This window comes from Tauraco erythrolophus, chromosome Z (genome assembly GCF_009769465.1).
Source record: "Tauraco erythrolophus isolate bTauEry1 chromosome Z, bTauEry1.pri, whole genome shotgun sequence".
NCBI lineage: Eukaryota > Metazoa > Chordata > Aves > Musophagiformes > Musophagidae > Tauraco > Tauraco erythrolophus.
Window position 1 is genome coordinate 86,289,015 of NC_141496.1, and position 21,451 is coordinate 86,310,465.

The following is a 21,451-nucleotide window of genomic DNA, read 5'->3' on the forward strand; positions in this document are numbered from 1 at the left end:
TCCTTATTTGTGCAAATGCATGTATGCAGAATTGCAGATCTCTGCTATGGTGAGATGTACTTCTGGGCTGACACTTTCTCTTCACTTGCCTGTGGAAATGCAGGCTTTGATTAATACGCAGTATTTACTTTTAGCAATTCAATTCCCATTTCTAACATCATTATTTTACTAGGGGCACAATAGTACTTTCCTTGATTATCCGTCATATTGATATTACAATTGATTTAATTTAAATAATTATGAGTTTAGATTCAGGCTTGATGAAAGCTACCATCAAATTTCTTTGACTTTACCCACTTCTACTGGGTCAGAACTGGTCAGTCTTCTATGCTTCTGCACTATATTATGACGTCTCCAGGGGAATTAATGAGGGCTAATGGAGTAACAGTCAGGCATAAATGATACATTTCCCTGAAAACCTAGTCATACCAGGACTGCAAGAGACATTTTATCACATTAGAAACACCATGACAAATAATGGTTAGATAGCTGAAGTAAAGTTAAGATTATCTTGACTCTGACTACTCCAAACAGAGCTTCTAAGTATAGATATATAGATCATATCAGTGATATCAGGTAAGACGCAGGTCTACTTTTGTCTGAATAAGAATATCCCTACAGGAGCTGAACCAGCTTTGATATACACAAAGACTGGTTTGCTTTAATTTTCATGAATGTTCCTGAACAGACAAGATGTGGAAAAAACTCACTTGCATGATCTGAAAACTGTATGACATAATGCCTACAAATCGGAATAGTTTCTTTCAAGTGCGTTACAGCTCACTAACACCCACAGTGAGAAGGATCCTGCTGAGGAACCCAGATATCAGAGCAAAGGCCAGAATTTCCTTTCATATCTACTCCCAATGTATTATATATTTACTCAATGGTTCAGTCTAGAGTGGTATTGAAATCTGCAAGCCTTGGACTATTTTTAAAAGAACATGTGAACTGCCTGGATATTGAAAGGGTTGGATCTCAAATCCAGGTAGGAGGAAATTTCGAAACCATCCTTTACTACTTTAAAGCCTTTTTAACTTTATGAATCATCAGCTTACATGTTGCCATGGGCTGTGCTCTGATTAAAGTTAATTTATAAATTGAGCAATTTGGAGCTAGGTCACAACTTGTAGAGGAAACTGCCAGGAAAATCTCAGGTGTGAAAGTAAGTTATATTGAGGTTCATTGCTCTTTCTGAGATGGACAGGCATTGCCAGTGCGTAGCACAAAAATAATTATTTTGCTGAAATGCTGTATTTCAAATGGTAGTATGAGCAAAATGGAGGCCTCTTGTGAGCACCAAAACTTATGTGGTATGTACAAAATATATTTTAATCTTCCTGTACTTGGTAGTCTCTCAGATAATGTTATGCTATTAGAAATTTTGATGAAATTAAATAAATTTCCTCTTTCTCCCCAAGGTTTCTGCAGAGCTTTTTGTTTTACTGTGTTAGATCATTTGTCTTAATAGATTTCCAGAGCTCTGGGAATATGTATGAGATTTTAATTAAAACCCCTTATGACTGATTAACTAATGCCTGAAAAAAAAAATGTTTCCAAGTTCACTGCTTTTTTCTTTTTATTTTTTTTTTCCTTCACTACTTAAGGAAATCCTTCTTCCATCTATTGGAAGTAATTACATTCAATAAAAAGGCCAATAGCGTTTGCAATGGAGTCACTGATGCATCAAAATGCAAAACACTACTCTGACCTTTTATACTACTTTTTAGTAGTATAAAAGCTCTTACATGGAAACATTACATAGGCCGGACTCTTATGAAAGCAAAAGATCAGACAAGGAAATATTAAAGTGCTCCTGAAAAAATACACAGCTCATGACTTTTGTCTCTGTGGGCAGAAGAAACATAGGTTTGGCTGAGCTAAGATGAGAATATGTCATTTTCGTAACATTATTTCCACTCTCTGTTAAGGCTGCAGAGAACTCACTGCAAAAGATGAAGGTGTGGGTGAAAATATACCACCATCCTCCCAGAAATCTGCAGAGGGCTGGCAAGGAATGGGAAGGCAGAATTGTTTCTTTCAGCATCCATCTATAACATTAACAAAACAGAGGGGAGGTCTTAGAACGGCTGTTATCAGGGATGCTAAGGATGCAACACGCTAGGAGAGACGCAGCTATCAGGAGAAGTACATTCACTTAGGCTGTGGAACTAGAAAAGTCTGCTGAGACACTGACCTATGGGCATACTCATCTGAGTAGGGGTGGTTGAAGACTTGTCATGAAAATAAGCACCATGGAAGATACTGCTTGATCTGGTTGGTAGGCAAAGGAGTGAATAGGGATATTGTGCCTCTAATCTACAGCTCCAAGTAATGTTCTGGTGGACACAGTTTGAAGCAAAATACTTATGTTTGAGGTCTGGGGAATATTCCACTCTGAAAATCTTTGAAATGTCAACTCCTTGTCTTGGTTTGAAACTAGCACCAATGTTGAAATTATGAAGTTTCTGTGGGATGGAAACTTCCTTTTCTAATGCGTTCTAGTCCTGATCTTAATATATCCTGGAGGCTTTAGGGAGGTGAAGTCTTTTTCAATCTATAAATGGGCTGGGAAAGAAGACCCCACCAGGAATGAAAATGGATTACTGCAACAAGTTGTTCCTGGATATGTTCCGAAGTAAGCAGTTTTCATACTCATTTCTATTACATGTTAAGATTCCTCCAGTTAAAGCAGGGTAATGAAGCACAGACTTTCCACACTGAGATCTTTTGAGTTTCAAGTTGCTGAAGTGTGGTCAGAGGCTTGAACTGCAGATTGTTACCACACAAAATGTCAGAGCAGCTCTATTCAGTTCCCCAACAATCTCATCCAAATCTCATTAGAATCAAGAAAATACACTTACAAGTTCAATAGGCTTTGGGTGATGCACTTGCACATTTCTAAAGGTGTTCCTCTGAAGCTCTTTACTATTGTAAATGCCCTTATAGCAGTAAAGGCAGATCATGACGAGCTCTGGAGGTCTCTCAGTAAATGGAAGATGTCAGCCATGCAGTACCAAAGTGAGGAAATTAGAGGTGAGTACCAACCCCCTGCCCAGTTCTTTACCACCTTTAAAGTGTGCTGATTTTTTTATTCTCCTTATGGGTTTAGCATAAAAAGTCAGCAACAAAAAGCCGGAATAATAACAGCTAATCCCTAGTTGGCCGAGCCTGTATTGTTTTCTGGCATAAGATACCGCAGTTCTGCTCAGAGGTAAAGATTCCATATTACGTTTTAGGCTGAAGTCCCATACTTCATGCTGAGTTTGATTCTTCCCCCCACTCCCACATTTACTCCACTGACAGCCAGCGAGTTGGCAAAACAGAATAATAGGCATATTCCTGACTCTGAAATACATACACAAAATAATTTTTACAGGACACTGCAAGAAAAAAGGTGGTCATCAAGTCAGCAGAGTTTAAAAGCATCAGGCTGAAAAGTCCCACAATAGGAGTTGGAACTGACTCACTGAGTGCGTGCATGAATGCTATGTGTGTATGTATTCCCCTTGTGGCCTTGAACTCTGGCTCAGTTTAGCAGATTTTTCCAGAAATAAAACTGGACCAGCAATGACAGGTTCTGCTTCAGCCCTGCTAGCTTGGAAATGCCCTGAAGTAAGAAGTTTTCATAATAATTTCTATTCAGTATTAAGAAACCCTAGGCAGGAAATAATGTAATAAAGCAAGCTTGCAAATCTAGCCAATTATAAATAAATCTCCCTGTTTTTCAAAGGGCATGTCTGCAGTTCAAACACAAGAACTTCTGAGAATCCGAGAAAAACAAAGTTGCCCTTCAGATGGATGCTAATGTGGGGCTCAATCTGGGACTTGTGTTAATTGTCACTGCCCAGCCGAAGAAAGTTTTGGATCAGAGCCACTGTTTCAACTGGATTCGAAATCCTGTTTGACAATCAGGATGAAGAGTTGTTGTACCTTTTAAATTATGGTGGAAAGAACAAGCTCCAGGCTATACAGCAAACTGGAACCGGGCTGATATCTGTGACAGACGGACTGGCAACCCCTGCTGAAGTGATATCTGCCCTTTGGTTTGCTGGCACCTTATGATGACAGTTTGCAGCCTCAGCATTTTTCCGGCATGGCCTGCCAATGTCACCCTGTGACAGGCAGTCTTGTGCAGCACCGTGCACCGGCAGGATCCTCCTATGACCCCAAGGAATTTAGGTGCAAGCACACCGCAGCCAGCAACTGCAATTGGAGATTGCAAGATGCCTTTATCAATGGCAGGGCGATTTGTAACTGTGCTGGTAACAGTTGGACCAGTGGCATGTGCAGCCCGTGTACTCTCTTGGCACTTGAGCTGAACACAACTTGCAACTGTTCAGGCAGTGTAAACAAACTTCGGTCGCTGATCAGTAGCCAAATTGTTAAATATAAGCACTGGAGTGACTGAGATCCACCTTCCAACACACTAAGCATGTGGCTGGCCAGCTCAGTGATCTGTTGTTACTTCTTGGTGAATCTACCACTGATCCACTGGAACTGATTTGCAGATCCTGCTTGGCATCAGCCTGGCATTCCCAGTTAGCCAGAGTTCTCTGCTACTCCTATTTTTAAACCCAGGCCAAGACCCTCATGGACCCTCACCTGACCAGCACGGTGGACACAATACATTGAGGACCAGTGCTTCAGCCAAAGCTCTAGAAGTAAACGGCAAACAACCAGCAGCAGAAAGAACTCGAGAGAAATTCCCATTTCTCAGGTTTCCCTCAGGGAAAAGAATAAATGTAAACTCATTCTAAAACCACCCTTGATTTAAAAAGAAGCAATTAAATCAATTTAAAAGCTACAACGTCTAAATGAGGATTTATAGAGGCATTAAAACCTTGGATGTGGGAAAAAGGCAACTCCTATACTTATATGCAAATTTAATTAGGAGTAATCTTCCTACATAAAAAAGACTGAATTTCTCAGGTTCAGTCATACATAACCAACGAATTTATTGTGCGGGCCAGTATAGGAGAGCCCACAGATGTGGAAACAAAGCCATATCTAGTTCATTCTATGATGATACAGAAATCCAGAGGCTACGGTTCTGTAAGGAGAAACATTTAAACAGAATTAAGTTTCAAGGGTTTATTATGAGATGATGAGAGGAAGAAAAGAGTCTTTTTTGATTATTCATATTCACTTATCCATTTCATTCACACTTTTCTTTTGTTTTGGCTGGATTTGGGTTCACATGTTCATATTCTGCCAGAGTAAGAATGAGCTTCTGCTTTATCCTTCCATGCTTGTGCTCTTATCTGTGGAGGAGAACAAAAAAACCTAACTCTTTTTCAGTCAGCACTCTACAGCAGGTCATTATTGAAACGCTTATTTTTCTCCAGAATAATCACACATGTTGTCTGGATAGATAGCTTATTTAGCATTTCCAGGGGAAAAGGTTTGCCAGGTTATGTAGAAGATCAAAACACTACAACAGAAAGTGATTGCAAAGGCCATTAGAAGTCAAAAGTCATCTAGGCAGCTCTCCTTCAATTGCCTCAGCACAATGTGCTTGAGAAACCAAAAGTAAATTCAACAAGGTCTGCCCTCTGGTCCCATTCTCTTCTCCTAGACTATGAAGCATGAAATTGTAAAAGCATTTAATTGGCACTTGTGCCACATTACATTTGACTGTGCTCCTTTGTCAGCTCTGGTGACCTCATGACATGCTTGATACTGTCACTCAGACCTCTCTTCTGTTGGGTGTACAAGGTTCCTTCTCTCAGACAGGCTTCTTTTGTTGGCAGGACCCGGTCCTCTGTCGGCGGATCAATGGAGATCCAGCTGCAGTGCCTTGCTACTAGCAGTGCCAGCGCAGGCTTTCTGGTGCTTCAGGCAGTCACACGATCTGTGTTATCAAGGACCAGACTTCACCCACGGCTCAAATACTTGAGACGGTCTGCATATCCCCAAGGCAATGCTGAAATCGCTTGGTCTGTATTGTATTCCAACTCTCTGCCCAGTGTGTAAGAGGAGTGCATGCAGTCTCCATGAGGAGACACTTGGGATGACATAGGGAACTAGCTAAAACACCTGCAGCCCCTCTGTCCTGAGTCTTCACAGTAACTGGAAGCCTTGCCTCGGTCTTCAGTGAGACCCGCACACCAGCTTTGGTGAGGTCTCCCAAAACCAGTGCGGACACCTTGCTGTCTTCAAGCAGCACTGAGTCCCCTGTGCCACTCCACGCACCCCAGACTTCTAGATGCTCTAAGCAAATACACGGACGAAAACCATTTCCTGGTAACCAAAACAGAACTCTTTAGAGTCTCCAAACTGCTCTTTTGAATTTCTTCTTTTTGCTAAGCCCCCAGATTACAATGTGCTTCCCCCCCAGCAAAGGGAGGGGCTCTGTGTACTTCTGGTCAAAGACATACCTGCAGAAGACACAGTTTGTCTACTTGCAGGTAACAGCAGGTATTGCTTCTGCAGAAAGACTAGAAAAAAGCATCCCTGCAGTGGTGCCAATCTCTGTTGGGTCCTAAAGTGGAAAACTGATAGCTCAGGGCAAGGGAGTGGAGTTCTCATAATGCAAAAGCAGATTCTTTCACACAATAAACCTACACCCATTTCCTTGACTCTGTCTACCACAAAAATGTTGTTACCTGGCAAGACGATAGTAATTTCAGTATTTGGCTATTAAGGTTATGAGTCATTAGGTTCTCCATCCCGCTCCTTTCTGTGTGCTGGAAAGATGTCATGCTGGGGGAAAAGGGACTTCTTCCACCTCAGAACAATGATGCTCATCAACAAGAAAACAAAATTAAGATTTGTTATCCACAGAACATGAGGTAGATGAGGATGGAGCATATTAAAGTTCAAACAGCCATTCAGCTGTCCAGCCTGACACAGTTCAAAAGCACCTGACCATCAGAAATTCAGTACTTTGTGAAAGAATTCAGTACTTTGTGAAATGTCATGTCTCCAGAAGGAATCTAGGTTTCAATACACTCTAAAAAAAGATTGATTGATTTTGAGCATGTAGGCCCAGGAGCTTGGTGCAGGTATCAGAAACTGAAAAGCCATTGTACTCATCATGCCAAAAGGCTGGGCTAAATTGAAAGATATCTTAGAACTGATCCTGTTATAATGCCTTCTACATGTCTGAGGAAAAATAGCCACCCTCTAGACTAAATAATACAGTTATTATTACACCTTTTGCATTTTTCTTCTGGTGTTTTATAGCTCAGAAAAGAAAAAAAAAAGACAGCTACAAACAGGAGCCAGAAATAGCTGAATACAGGAGACTGAAATCCCAGCAACGTGTAAATACCTAGACTTTTTTTTTTTCCTCAGAGCCTTCCTTTGTTTTAACCTGACTTCTGTCACAGGCTTGGCAAAAGAAAAAGATCATTACTGGAAGCTGTCATGGGGGACTGAATGCCTCCAAAAATGAATACACTCTGGTAGAAACACAAATGATGTCTGTTTGAAGAGAATTAATGGAACAAAGTCTGTTCATTTCTCTGCTTTGCCATCAAACGAGCAAACGACAGGCACTTACTCTTGTGTGAATGCTAAACAGCAACACAGGTAACTGAAAGTTATTGCACTCAGAGTTTTTGCAGTTAGATGATACGCCAAATTAAAGTGCAGAAAAATGGAATCTTGTCAAAATACACACATGATCCCCAATGCTACCAGCATGGATGAGAACAGTCTCTAATATCAGAGCAATGAGTGTTGCAGAGTGGAAAAAATGCAGACAGTTTTCTTCCAGGGCTTCAAACAGGGTGGGAAAGAGTCCTGACCTTCTCCTTCCTCAAGACTGGAGTTGACTCAAAGGATCTGAGCAGGGCATGCAAAGAGATCAGGTCCCAAGCTAAGGAGTGACTAGGAATGGCCATGAGCCCAGGAGCCAGTTTCTGCAGCAGTGGCCCATCCCAAGGGTCGGCTGGTGCCGGAGGTGGCTCCATGAGCCTGGAAGAGCCTGATGAGGTGACCATCTCATCTGTGTACTTTAAAACCTGTGTTTTACCTGTGTCAAGCAGGTTTACAGTGCCAGCAGGTACAATATCCACACACTAAACACACCGAATGCAGCGTTAAGTGACACTGTTATCCCAATTAGCTGTGCATTGTGGGCCGAGCTGGAAATATGAAAGGATCCCTGCAGCAACACTTTGCAGGTAAAAAAGAGGGAGAGAAACTGTCAATCCTGAAATCATGATAGGCAGGCAATACAGCACAGTCATCTATTTAAAGAAGAGCAGAGTTTTCCCACTCTTCTAGCATTATGTACCGGCCAGTGTAGCTGCTGCACACACATGTATATATATATACATATATATAACCATTTAAGTATGTGTATATAGTGAATATAATAATTTGGTAACTATACAGTGGGAAAAACTGTTTAACACATTATATCTTCACTGCAGAAAAGTCTGCAAAATAGTCTGCGAAGTAGGATATAGGAAAAGATCAGATGTGTAAGTTTCAAACCCCTGTATGATGGGGTAGCTGAACCCTTTCAGCAGTTAGCTGAAAGAAGTGTTCCGGTTATGGACATTTTCAATGCCTAAACTTTCAATATGAAAATGACATAAGCTTTGTAGAAGCTGTCATGTTTTTCACAGAAAAGAACTCCTGTTATCCGCTGCTGTGGCTGAAATGTTTAAAATAAAAGACCCCAAATTATGGGCTTCGCTGTGGCTTGTATTGCAGGCCAAAAAAAAAAAAAAAAAAAAAAAAGTATATGAAAGGAGTAAAGTACATGAAAAAAATAAAAAGTACATGAAAAGCCTGTGTGGAGAGAGAAACTGCTGTATCTTCACTTTCCTGGTTCTTGTGAAGGTGCGATCCCTGGGCTGGGGAGAAGGAAAGAATAGCAGAAGAGGAGGGCCATTCCACATATGTAAGTAAAAAAGACTGCCCAGACTGCAAGCACCTCATCCCTGAATGTGACCTCAGGGAAGCAATACTCATTTATATCAGGTAAGGATTTGGCTATGATATTGATGGGATCCACTTTTTGGGAACACTATGCAGCATCTTACTGTTTGGCCACATATTTAATAAAAGTCATAAGAGTTATTTAAAAAAAATCTTGATCTGGTGCGATAGAATAACATGTAGACTTTGCCATTAGCACTGGAGATGGAAGAAACCTTGGATAATCCTTGATCACCCATCTGAGAAAGCAAAGACTTATTTTCTTCTTCTTCCTTGCCAGAGTTAACAAAAGGAAACATTTGTGGAATTCAAGCAAGCAGAAGATAAAAACTAAATTGAGAGAGAACCAAGTATGAAGACTATGATAACAAGAAGAACAAGTGAAAGGGATGAAAGAAAAACAGAAAAAGCCAAAAATAAAAATGGAATATTTCCCCTTCAGCAGAAACAGAGAGAGAAATCCAAGATTTTTTTTTTATTGTGGTAGGGAAGATGGATAACAGGACAGAGATTTTGTTTTTATTAGTAAAAGTTCCAGTAGGTTTCACGGACTACTGGTGCTTGGGGCACAGGCCTTTCAGAGCATAAGGGGTCATGTTTCTCTACTGAGTGCTGCAACCTGGCCAGCATTTGTCTAGAACCCAAAGCATGAAAGTGTGAGGAAAGAAAGAGTTGCACTAACAGGCGGCTGCTGGGAGGACACCCAGTTAGAGACAGAGCAGTAGTGACAGGGACAGGTCCACAACCAACTGAAGTCGTCAGGTGAGAGAGGATAAAAAATGTGTGGTGACAGAGAACAAAACAGATGAATGGCAATCATAGAAGTGGAGAAGTCCACAAATTTACCAAATTACAATATGATTTTGGTGAGCACCATATAAGGCTGGTTCTTCATCAGAATGTTCTGTAATGAAATGAATGAAATACGACAGAAATTTTCTTCAGGTGAATTTCTAACAATCTACTGGTCTGGAACAACCCCTCTGGAGCAGAAGCCCCTTGGAAAACAGAGGATGGTTGCAGCTGTCTATCTGACCCCTCAGATGACCGAGAACTGGATCCTCCAGAAATTAGACCAAATCCTGTTAGAAGCAAGGGTATTCAATTTAACTATCACATTTCTGCCTGAAAACATCCACCTTAGTTCAAACTTGCTAGAAGTTTTACTACAGTTTCTTAGAGTGGAAAGAAATTAGAGGGGAGAAAAACCTACTGCTACTCAGTTTAGTTCCTGTCAGCATGTGACAGCAATTTTCATTCTTTCTGAAGAGCCTGCCACTTCCTTCTGCTTGTGCAGCCTTCTCACACAAGAAAAAAATGAACACCCAATATCTTTCAAACTTACAAAAAATGGAGAAGAGAGGGCAGGTGCAAAAGCTTCAGCTCTATCAAGCTAGCTAAGAAGAAAGAGGGACAGAAAAAGACAAAGGAATAGAGCAAGATGGAGCGAAAAAAGAGTAAAAGAAAAGGAAGAAAAGGAGTGAGAAGGGGAAAGAAGGAAAGGAGGAAAGAATGAAGGAAAAATCCAGAAAAGATCCATGTTTTTCCATTGTCAGAGAGATTAAACATTAGGTGTAAGCTGCATGAAGCAAAGTGGAGAAATCAGTGTTCTAACACACATGTTCACTGCAGTGAATCCCTCTTTCTGTTGTCATGATGATGTAAAGTGTGTAGAGAAAGGACAACTTTGATTTCAAATAAAAGCATAATGTGAGATATTTTAAAAGAAACAGAACTGTCAATTTTTCTGACATAGAAAGGTATCATTAAGGTAATTTGCAATACCACAAACGATGAATTTTTACTGCTAATAGTGGAGACAGAAGTATTTTAAAGCTCTTGTCCCCAGTGAATGTGAAGGTGAGCAGGAAATCTGTTTTTACTACAGTGTGAACAGTCATTAGTAGTCTGAAATGCTACTTCCACAAAGTATAGACAGCTTCTTCTGAGTTTCACAGGTGCAACTGAGGATCACTGGCAAAGTGAGACCAGTAATTCCAACTTGTAACTCCAACTGCCTTATGCAGAAATTGCTTATACCCTCAAAACCCCAATAATGGATTTAAATGACAGGAATTTATTTTAAAAACAGGGAAAATTAAAGTAGAAAGTGGAAGTTTTGTGGTCTGGATTCCCATTAATTCTATCCATATAGACATTTCTTAACATGGAACATTAAAGCCCTGTTTGTCTTAAAGAGCATTCTATTGACTTCAGTATGGTGGTCCAGGCTAGTTGCATTATACCAATGGGGCATACTAGATGCTGAAGTGAGCTCTGAACGAAACCCAAAGATTATACCTGAGAAGTAATCTGTATTTCTTTCAAAGAGGAGAAAGAAAAACGGATCCAAATAACACAGATATCCATACATAAGGAATTAAAATGGTTAGGAGGAACAAGACAAATAGAAAGAAATACAAGGCATGACAAAAAAGGTTTTTCATTTGAAAAATGGTGTTGCTCAATCTCTCTCACTTCTATGGATTTAAAAGTAAAACTCCAGAAAAAAAAAAACCACAACAAACTATGCTCAGAAATTAATTCCCATTAATTTCTTAGGTGTTTTACACCTAAGAACAATAGCAAGATATAGCCCATCTCTCCACCTAAGAGAAATACACTCATGTTTATGTAATATGGGAGGAGGCAAGACAAACACAGCTTGCATGATTCCTGAACTGACACAGTTATGTGTACTACCCTGTGCCATGAAGCGTGTCTGAATGAGCAACTGCATAACCTCTCCCACACTTTACCTCTGCAATAAAAATAGTTTAAACACATTTTTAAGAATCTCTAACTATATCCTTCATTGAATTAAAGTTCAGTGACGCAGCTTGTTCTACAGACAAAGATGGCTTTGCTTGTCCTGAACACAATTACAAGGTCTCTTCCGACTAACTGGTAGGTGGCCAGCATGTAAAACAAAGACTTCAGCTATTAAATAGTAATTAAACATTATGAACTCTCACAAACTACTGAGGCCTGTGACTGTTATATCAAGAGCATGTTAACTATTTTAGGTAAGTGGCAACCTGCAGCTATCACTGCAAATGTGTAGAAATAACTTCTAAGATCATATTTTGTCTCCTCTGAAATGTACATGCAATCACTATGCTTACAGAAGAAAGCTAATTCACACAAATACTATAGAGCAAGAATGTTCCACTTTGTTCTTCCATAATAAGAATTCTTCCAAGGATCACCTCCTCCAAGCTCAGGAGCGCTGCATCCCAACGAAGAGAAAGTCAGGTTGGAACACCAGCAGGCCTACATGGATGAATAAGGAGCTCCTGGACCAACTCGGGCACAAAAAGAAAGCCTATAGGGGGTGGAAGCAAGGACAGATAGCCTGGAAAGAATACAAAGAAATTGCCTGAGCAATCAGAGATCAGGTTAGGAAAGCCAAAGCCCTGAGAGAGTTAAATCTGGCCAGGGACATCAAGGACAACAAGAAAAACATCTATAGATATGTCAGTGATAAAAAGAGATCTAGGGAAAATGTAGGCCCTCTCCAGAAGGAAACGGAGGACCTGGCCACCCAGGATATGGAGAAGGCTGAGGTTCTCAACAACTTCTTTGCGTCAGTCTTCACTGGCAAGAGCTCTAGCGGCATGGCCCGAGTCACGGAAGGCAAAGGCAGGGACTGGGAGAATGAAAAACCACCCACTGTAGGAGAAGACCAGGTTCGAGACCATCTGAAGAACCTGAAGGTGGACAAGTCCATGGGACCTGATGAGGTGCCTCCGCGGGTCCTGAGCGAACCGGCAGATGAAGTTGCTAAGCCACTATCCATCGTATTTCAGAAGCCGGGGCAATCTGTTGAAGTTCCCACTGACTGGAAAAGGGGAAACATAGCCCCCATCTTTAAAAAGGGGAAAAAAGAAGACCCAGGGAACTACTGGCCAGTCAGTCTCACCTCTGGGCCCGGAAAGATCATGGAGCAGATCCTCCTGGCGACTATGCTAAGGCACATAGAAAACAAGGAGGTGATTGGTGACAGCCAACATGGCTTCACTAAGGGCAAATCCTGCCTGACTAATTTGGTGGCCTTCTATGATGACGTTACAGCATTCATGGATAGGGGAAGAGCAACTGACATTGTCTACCTGGACTTATCCAAAGCATTTGATACTGTCCCACACGACATCCTTGTCTCTAAACTGGAAAGACGTGGTTTTGATGGATGGACCACTCGGTGCATAAGGAATTGGCTGGATGGTCGCTTTCAAAGAGTTGTGGTCAACGGTTCAATGTCCAGGTGGAGGCCAGTGACGAGTGGTGTTCCTCAGGGGTTGGTACTGAGACCAGTGCTATTTAACATCTTTGTTGGAGACATGGACAGTGGGATTGAGTGCACCCTCAGCAAGTTTGCAGATGACACCAAGTTGTGTGGTGTTGTGGACACGCTGGAGGGAAGGGATGCCATCCAGAGAGACCTTGACAGGCTGGAGAGATGGGCCTGTGAGAACCTCATGAAGTGCAACAAGGCCAAGTGCAAGGTCCTGAACGTGGGTTGGGGCAATCCCAAGCACAAGTACAGGCTGGGCAGAGAATGGATTGAGAGCAGCCCTGAGGAAAAGGACTTGGGATTGCTGGTGGATGAGAAGCTCAACATGAGCTGGCAATGTGCACTGGCAGCCCAGAAAGCCAACCGTGTCCTGGGCTGTATGAAAAGAAGCATGGGCAGCAGGTTGAGGGAAGTGATTCTGCCCCTCTACTCAGCTCTCGTGAGACCCCACCTGGAATACTGCGTTCAGCTCTGGAGTCGCCAACACAAGAAGGACATGGAGCTACTGGAATGAGTCCAGAGGAGGGCCATGAAGATGATCCGAGGGCTGGAACACCTCCGCTATGAAGATAGGCTGAGAGAGTTGGGGCTGTTGAGCCTGGAGAAGAGAAGGCTCCGGGGTGATCTTATAGCACCTTTCCAGTACCTAAAGGGGGCCTTTGGAAAGCTGGAGAGAGACTTTTTGCAAGGGCGTGTAGTGATAGGACAAGGGGCAATGGCTTTAAACTGAAAGAGGGCAGATTTAGGTTAGATATAAGAAAGAAATTCTTTACATTGAGGGTGGTGAGGTACTGGAACAGGTTGCCCAGAGAAGTTGTGGCTGCCCCATCCCTGGAGGTGTTCAAGGTCAGGTTGGATGAGGCTTTGGGCAACCTGGTGTAGTGGAGGATTTCCCTGCCCATACCAGGGGTGTTGGAACTAGATGATCTTTGAGGTCCCTTCCAACCCTAACTATTCTATGATTCTATGATTCTATAATGCTATGGTTTCACGTTCTTTTAAAAGATCCTTTATAGAGTCCATGGAAGAATGTTGCTACCAAAGAAGATTCACAATTAATTCTGTAAAATTTCATACTATTTATTTTTCTGTACTGCTTAGGTAGCATTAGCTATTGCTGTGATAGATAGTAAAGCAGCTGCTGTCCTAAAGCATACAATTAGGGCAAATCTAGTCATGAACTTTCTAATGCAGTACCTCTACTGTCACAAAGATATGACTGGCTAGCAGGGATGCACTACGACAAGAATACTTTGAGTTGCTTTAAATTTAACACAACCAAAAAGATAAAATCAGTCACTGTGAAGAATGCATCAATGAGCATTTGTATTTTAATGTCTTATTTTGGCCATCCTTAAAAATGATGCAGTAGTTGTGAAGTATGTGGAAAATGCTGATGAAGAAACTGAATGTTGATCATCACAGAAAATATACAGTCATTGTGTTCATGCATTAAAAATTATTCTACCATTCTAGAGTATACAAGGAAAGAGTTAGTTTGACTGAAATTCCTCAGGGACACTAGTGCTAGTGCACTTGTCTATTTTCAAAATACTCACCTTAGCCACAGAGACAGTTAAGAAAGACCATCAATCTTCATAATTGTAATAGTGCAGCTACTTTTAACCTTCCAGGAGTAGGAATTTTCATGAGAACCGCAAATGAGTTTGTTTTAGCAGCGGATGCTTGTGAGCTCTGTTCCTAAGCGCAGCTTTTCTCGGAAAGTTATGCTTCATGTTTGGACCAAAACAGAAATCAGCCTGACATTGAGTCTGAATGCACTGGTCCTAATTTCCAGGCCACTACAGGCAGAATACTTTGAATCATTTTCCCATCCAGATTCCTGTGCTTCCATTTAAGTTTTTAAAAGATTCAAAACCACAAAAGAAGACTGAAATTAGTGTGTCTCATTAGGAAATCTGGAATTTTGAGAAACTTGTGCATTCAGCTGAGGTCAAGAGGTCTATACGATTGCCTTCTTCAGATCACAAACGAGATTAGCCCAATAACTGCCTACTCTGTTTCATGTACTGCAGGACTGCTTTTGGCTCAGAACAGAAAATCAAAGAGAAAGGAAACAGGGAGGAAAGCTTCCAAAGGCACATAAAGTGGCTGAAAATACACTGGAAAGCCAACAATGCATCAAGTCTACATAGATTTGAAGGAGATTGAGCGCTGAAACATGAATCTAGACTCAAGCTGTTCTGAGATTCTGGCATGCTCAGTACTTAATAGAGATGGTGCAAATTTCCTCCCCTACATCAACCTGTAGCCTACATGTAGTTCGGGACACTAAAGTCTGATGTAGATAGGTTCAAAAGAGTAGCAGTATACCAGTAAAAGCACAAAGGTAATATAAAACCAAACTAGGATGCCAATGAATGGATTGAATGATTGATAGATCTCCATGCACTGTGAAGTGAAGGGTTAAAAAGGCCCCATATCTCACGTTTCACAAACAGGGAAGCTGAGGTTCAAGGAAATGTAGCAGCTTGCTTAGTCCAGTAGCAAATCAATGGCAGATTTTCCAGTTTAGTACCTCATCTGCTGCTACATGGTTTATGACCTACAGGGAGCAATAATCCTCAAAGATAATGTAATATCATGGACTTGGAAAACTTTGGTATAACCAAATTAAAGGCTAAACCATTATTTTCTTATGATGCTTTCAAATGAGATCTGCTACTGCAGCTAACTATGCAAAACAGTTTGAAAGCTGAGAATACATTCCTCAAAAAAACCCCAAAGGAAACAGCATAAAGTAAGAAAATAACCTTTGAATTTGTACGCCTCTTCCAAACTAGGTAAAAGAAGTAAACCAAAGAGAAAGAAATCAGGAGATTAAATGAAGACCCTAAAATGATAAAAGTATGGAGGAGGAGAGAGAGTGCGTGAGAAGACCTGAGGGGGGGAATCATGAGGAAAGGTGTTAGGATAGGGCTTCTCTCCTTACTTGGCACAAGCCACTGATGCACATGTCCAGGGATTCAGTGTAGCATCGGGTCCCATCCAGAACCTTTGGCGCCAGCTCCACAACTAGAGCTGCTCCTCTGGCCTGGCACTTCAGCGAGCATGGGTTGTCGGGGTCATTAGAGACGGGCATCCACTCGTAAAACTGTCCCTGGTACTTGACATCGTTGTGAGCAGAGCACTGCTGGGCACGAAAATCCCCTGCTTCTGGCGGGCAGTCCTGCAGAAAAGAAGAGGAAAAGGTCAGCAGGTCTATTTGGGACAGCCAGTCACAGTATCACGCAGCTGGCTGTGCTCCACAGCTGCCAGATGTAGAGTTTTTCTGTTTAGACAAAGAAGACTGATTGAAATAGCTACAGCTACGCATAATTCAACTGGATAATTATACCTTTCTTTCTTCTTTCTGCTAAAGTATTGAAAGAACATCAAGACCATATGTAAATATGCTTGGGACATAAGAAATCCACTGTACGTGTCTTAACCACAGCCCTGAAATGCTCTTGCTAAATCTCTTTCCACTTGTGCACATATGTGGAGAAGTGTGTGCGCACAGCCACTCTATTCTAGCCAAATTTTCTTCTTTGTTTGAAGAGAAAGCAAAAGGAATTATGTGATTTAATTGTTTGTTTATTTAACCTCTCCTCACTACCTTTTTTTAACCTCAGTGACCTAAATCGGTTGGTAGGGCAACAAGAATCAGAAAAATGTGGTACGTATTTGCATTTCTTTAACCTATGATTTAATAACTCACATGATCAGAGACTTACTATTATTTTACTGGGAAGACCTTTAAAAAGCCTCCTTGTTAATCCTCCAGGAGGTTTGTGAGACATATAAACCCTACTCTGAACTCAGTACACCTGATATAAAAAACAAAGACCACTCATACTACTTAAAAGTCTCTTGTTGATGAGAATGTGAAGCTTTTCTTATCCATGTATACTTTCTTGACATCGTTTAGCAGTGAAAACCATGAGTCAAGTTCTCAAGAGAGCAAGAAGAGCTTCAAAATCATGAGACTTCAGGCAAAATAAACATAAGTTCTTTTTGTTTCCAATTCTATTTTGATCCCCGAAGAACGATATTTCAACTTTTCCTGTGCAAGCAACCACAAAGCCTAGAGATTCATTGATTTTTTTAGAAGCAACCTCAATTTCTCACATAGTTATGGGAATACAGGAGCTAAGCTTTAGGAAAACATTAAATATCATGAGAACTGTGACAAAAACCCAAATATTGGCAATATGGCTGCCTCAGATTATTAAGGTCCTGTAGTCCTCCACCTTGCTGCTGTAAGGAAGTCTGCTCCTCAGTGATATCTGGTCAAATACCAAGCTAAATGAGTATGTTACGCCCTTTGCTTGAGGACTGTGATGTTTCTTTATAGAGAATCATAATGTTGATTATAGATTCACTAGAGAAGGATTTTGATGTATACAACCACATAACTAGATAATATCCTTATAAAATGCCTGTATTCTCTGTTTGTCCTCAAACTAGCTCATTCTATAGAAATCCAAGTATTATTAACAACAGCCTCGTTCACAGGCTTCTTACTCTCCCAGCTAGGAAAATCCTGCTGCTTTTGAGGTAGAATATCTCTTCTGAGGTTTAAATAATCACCTCTGTTTCTGAGACCTTTTTCTACACAGGCGTTCACTAATGCTTTTCTGCTTCTTTTAAATAGGAAGATTACTACGGCTTTCAATACGATGGCATGGGTGCTGCATGTCACTTTATCACATTAAAGGATCATTGTTTAGTATGAAGGTCTAAAATAAAAAGAAATGTTTTAAAAATCAAGCTTTCAAATCTCCTCTTGAGACAAACTGGCAGAATCTTGGCTATAAATTTGTCATTTGTATACTCTTGGCTCAAACCCAGGACAACCAATTCGGCCTCTCTTTCACTGTGTAGTGGCGATGTGGTTATGCCCGTTTTATTTAAATGTTGAACCATGTTGGTTCACTCTGAACTCTTCTTATAGTGAACTACACACACATACAAGCCACGGTCTTAAGCAGCAGATCTTCAGCTAATTTGCTTTGTACCGTGAGAGCAAATTTTCAGTTATTTTGCTTTGTGTTTGAGTGTGATGCAGCTCAAAAGTAATGGGTCAAGCTCCAGTCAAAAGTTCTGCTGTCCAAGTACAAGGGAATAATGTTCCTGCTACAAAAGGTTAAATGGATTAAGGAGTAAGAGAAAAAAAGGATTTGGGCTAAATCTTGCCTTAGAAAAATATGTATCAAAAAGCAATAATCCAGAGCTTATTCATCCTTTGTGAAAGTAGAGGCTGAAAGTCCAAGCTCGTAACTGGAATTTTACTGCTGGATGACTTAGACAGCAGACAGTTTTTCTATTCCTATGTTATGGAAGATTAAAAAAAAAGTAACATGTTGGAAGTATTTAAGTTTGATTTTAGAATCTCCAGAAAAATTTAAAGGCAATCAAGCCCTCTTTGTCATCTGGGCAAACTGTTGATAAAGGACAAAGTTTGGACAGCAGCACAGAGTGAAGAGAGCAGAAAAATTTGTGGGAAATTCATTATTCCTCCATAGCTGTATAATCACAGAAAAAGTGCTCTTTATGTTCTGCTTTTAAACAGGGGATGAACAAGACAGTTACAGCTGTACCCAAGATCTGGTTTAGCTCTATTTTCGAATACAGAAGAGGCAAGCAAAGAGGAACACTGTGGCCTTATTTCCTGCCACAAAATCTTCTGGTGCATACCCTTCTCTGAATTTTTCTGTCCATAAATGAATACAGTCAGGTCTATTGGCTTGGCTTAGGCTTGTTGCAGAGATCCAAGCCAACTCTCTTGTTTGGTTCAAGCTTGGCTCTACCTTCGAAACTTCCTGGCTCACAATAGCTTTATTTTTACAAAGAGAGAAAGGCCCAATAAAGCACACGACATGCAGAGTTCATAATCCTGCTTTGTATAGTATTCAATACTATGTTTGTTGTGTTGGATTTTATTTTTAAATCAAAGAAAGAAAAAAATGTACAGCCAACATAACAAGCTTTCAGGACACGGCAGGTGACCGGGACCAATGTTAAATATTTCCAGTCTTTGATATCTTGATCAAAATAAAACAATGGATTTAAATAGTAAAGCTTGTGTTTAAAAAAGTTTTAATGTGAAACTTGAAGCCATTCAAAGAATACGTTCAAGCAGTCAGAAATGCAGACGTGCATACTTATCTTGGCACGCAGATATGAAAAAGAGTCACAGTCTGGCCCACCACTTTTCTCCTACTGAAATCCTGAATCCTAAATCTACCTGAAGGCTTTGAATATCCCTTTCCCTCAGGGGTGAACTTTCCTTCCAGCTAGGAAAAAACATGTGCTCGCCCCTACACACGTAACACCTGCATAACCTGTGTAATGTTTTTTTATACCAAAGTGGACAATGTTAAGAAAAGTAGTGGTGTAAATATTACCCATCATTAGACACAGGTCACTGAGACTGAAAAAGCAGGATTGTACAGAACTTGTCACTGCTTATTAATTTCTTGTCCATGGTGGGTTTTTTACTTTTAAAATTTACTGTTTATTTTTTGCGTCACACATCAGTGGGGGTCACAGTCTCTTCGTGCTGGGCTTTGTGCAATCATAATGAAAGACAGATACAAGCTCACAGCCTATAAATGAATATTCTAGTGGCTGGAATAACAGATAAGGCAAAGCCAGTGTTTTGTTGTATATTTGTTCATGCAGTAAATTGCTATTTTCTTCTAAAGACTTTGCACACAGTTAGATAAGAGCGTTTGCCGTTTTGAGGCAGTCTTCCTGTGCCTCATCTCTGCACTGCTGGCTCCTGGACAGGAGAAACTATAAGCTGACTCCACACAGTCTTTTTCCCTTTTAAAATAATCAGCCCGCATTCAGTACGTGCACGAGGGCTTGGTGGAAGGCGGTCCTCTACAGCTGCCAGCTAGCACTGCTTCATTGGCCTGCCCGAAGCTGCATTTTACTCCAGCTAAGAGTCTGACCCTGGAAGCTATCTAACAGCGTGCAGTTTGTCTACCTGCACAGCAGACAGACGTGCAAGGGTGTGCCCACATGTGGAGAGAGCCAGAAGTCACGGGCCAGGTCAGTGCAGCAGCGAACGCAAGGTAGCGTATCTTTTTGCATGGGTTATGCAGTTCTGCAAGGTGTTTGGCTAACCACATCTGCATGGCCTGTGTTTGGCTTGGAGCATGCAGCAGCACTGGTATCTGGCCACAAAAGCACTACAGTCCTGCTCCAGGTTACTCCAGCTTTGGTGCTATATTGAAATCTTACCAGTTTTATTTTCTTTTGGAAATTATCTCTGGGGCCCTGCAGACATGAGGAACCACTGCCATTGCACTCCTTGAAGAATGAGAGAGAACTAATAAACTTGAAAGTCTTCTCTAAGTCCATTTGTCTTCAAGCTTCCTATTCATTAAGACTTTTTAGGGAAGAAAATTTCCAGTGAATAGGAAACAACTGTTCCTCCTCTAACTCTTTGAGTCCTAGATGGCTGTTTCATGACCTGCAGCTCGTGAAGGCTCATGAGATATTTCTGAAGCACTGAGTCTGTGCTGAATGCCTATAATCATCCTATCAGGTCAAAGATTTCCTCCACTGCAATGAAAATATATATCATTTTAAAGATGACCAGAAACCCCTTTGATGTATGAAACCTATTTTTAAAATAAACACAGGAGTTTCATCTTCACCTCTTAGGCACCTAATTCTGGCCATATTATTACAGCTTCATTCACTTTGTCACATCCAATTTTTTTTTTTTTTTAACTTGACCTCCTATTTGACCTTATTGTAATTCATAAGGTCCATGGAGTTTTGCCATGTTTGAATCCCATTCAAAACAATTTCTATTAATCAACAAACCAGTGGAAAAGATAAGATGAATCCCAGATGTCCCTTGATGGTGATAGGTAGATCAGATTTCATGGTACAAAAAAGGGTCAGGCTTTATAAAGTTTACTTAGTGGGTGAAATGTGTAAGATCATATCTAAGCTGTGATAGGTGGAAACAGTCGAGGAACCCTAAAACAGTTTACAATATATGTGCTTGTATATTTGCAGAGGCCAAGAATGATTTACTATACCTGGAGCTTTTCCTCTGTGCAAAAAATGACTAACAACTGGACTACTCTGTGCAGCATCTGACAGAACAGCTTATTGAACCAGTTCCATGAAGTACACACGGCGTTTCAGCCACACCGATTTCCCGACTGAGAAGGAACACCTGAGGTCCTCAAGTAGGGGCTTGCCCAAGACCAAATAAGAACTTTACGTGTA

General features: G+C 40.9%; 1 protein-coding gene across 1 annotated transcript in view; it reads right to left on the bottom strand.

The window, feature by feature from the left end:
* Positions 1-21,451, bottom strand: part of ADAMTSL1 (ADAMTS like 1) — a 365,777-nt gene that overhangs the window by 145,766 nt on the left and 198,560 nt on the right. Inside the window, exon 4 of the mRNA XM_086629918.1 lies at positions 16,146-16,382. Coding sequence (XP_086486044.1) covers positions 16,146-16,382 — 237 coding nt within the window. The remainder of the gene's footprint in view (positions 1-16,145; positions 16,383-21,451) is intronic.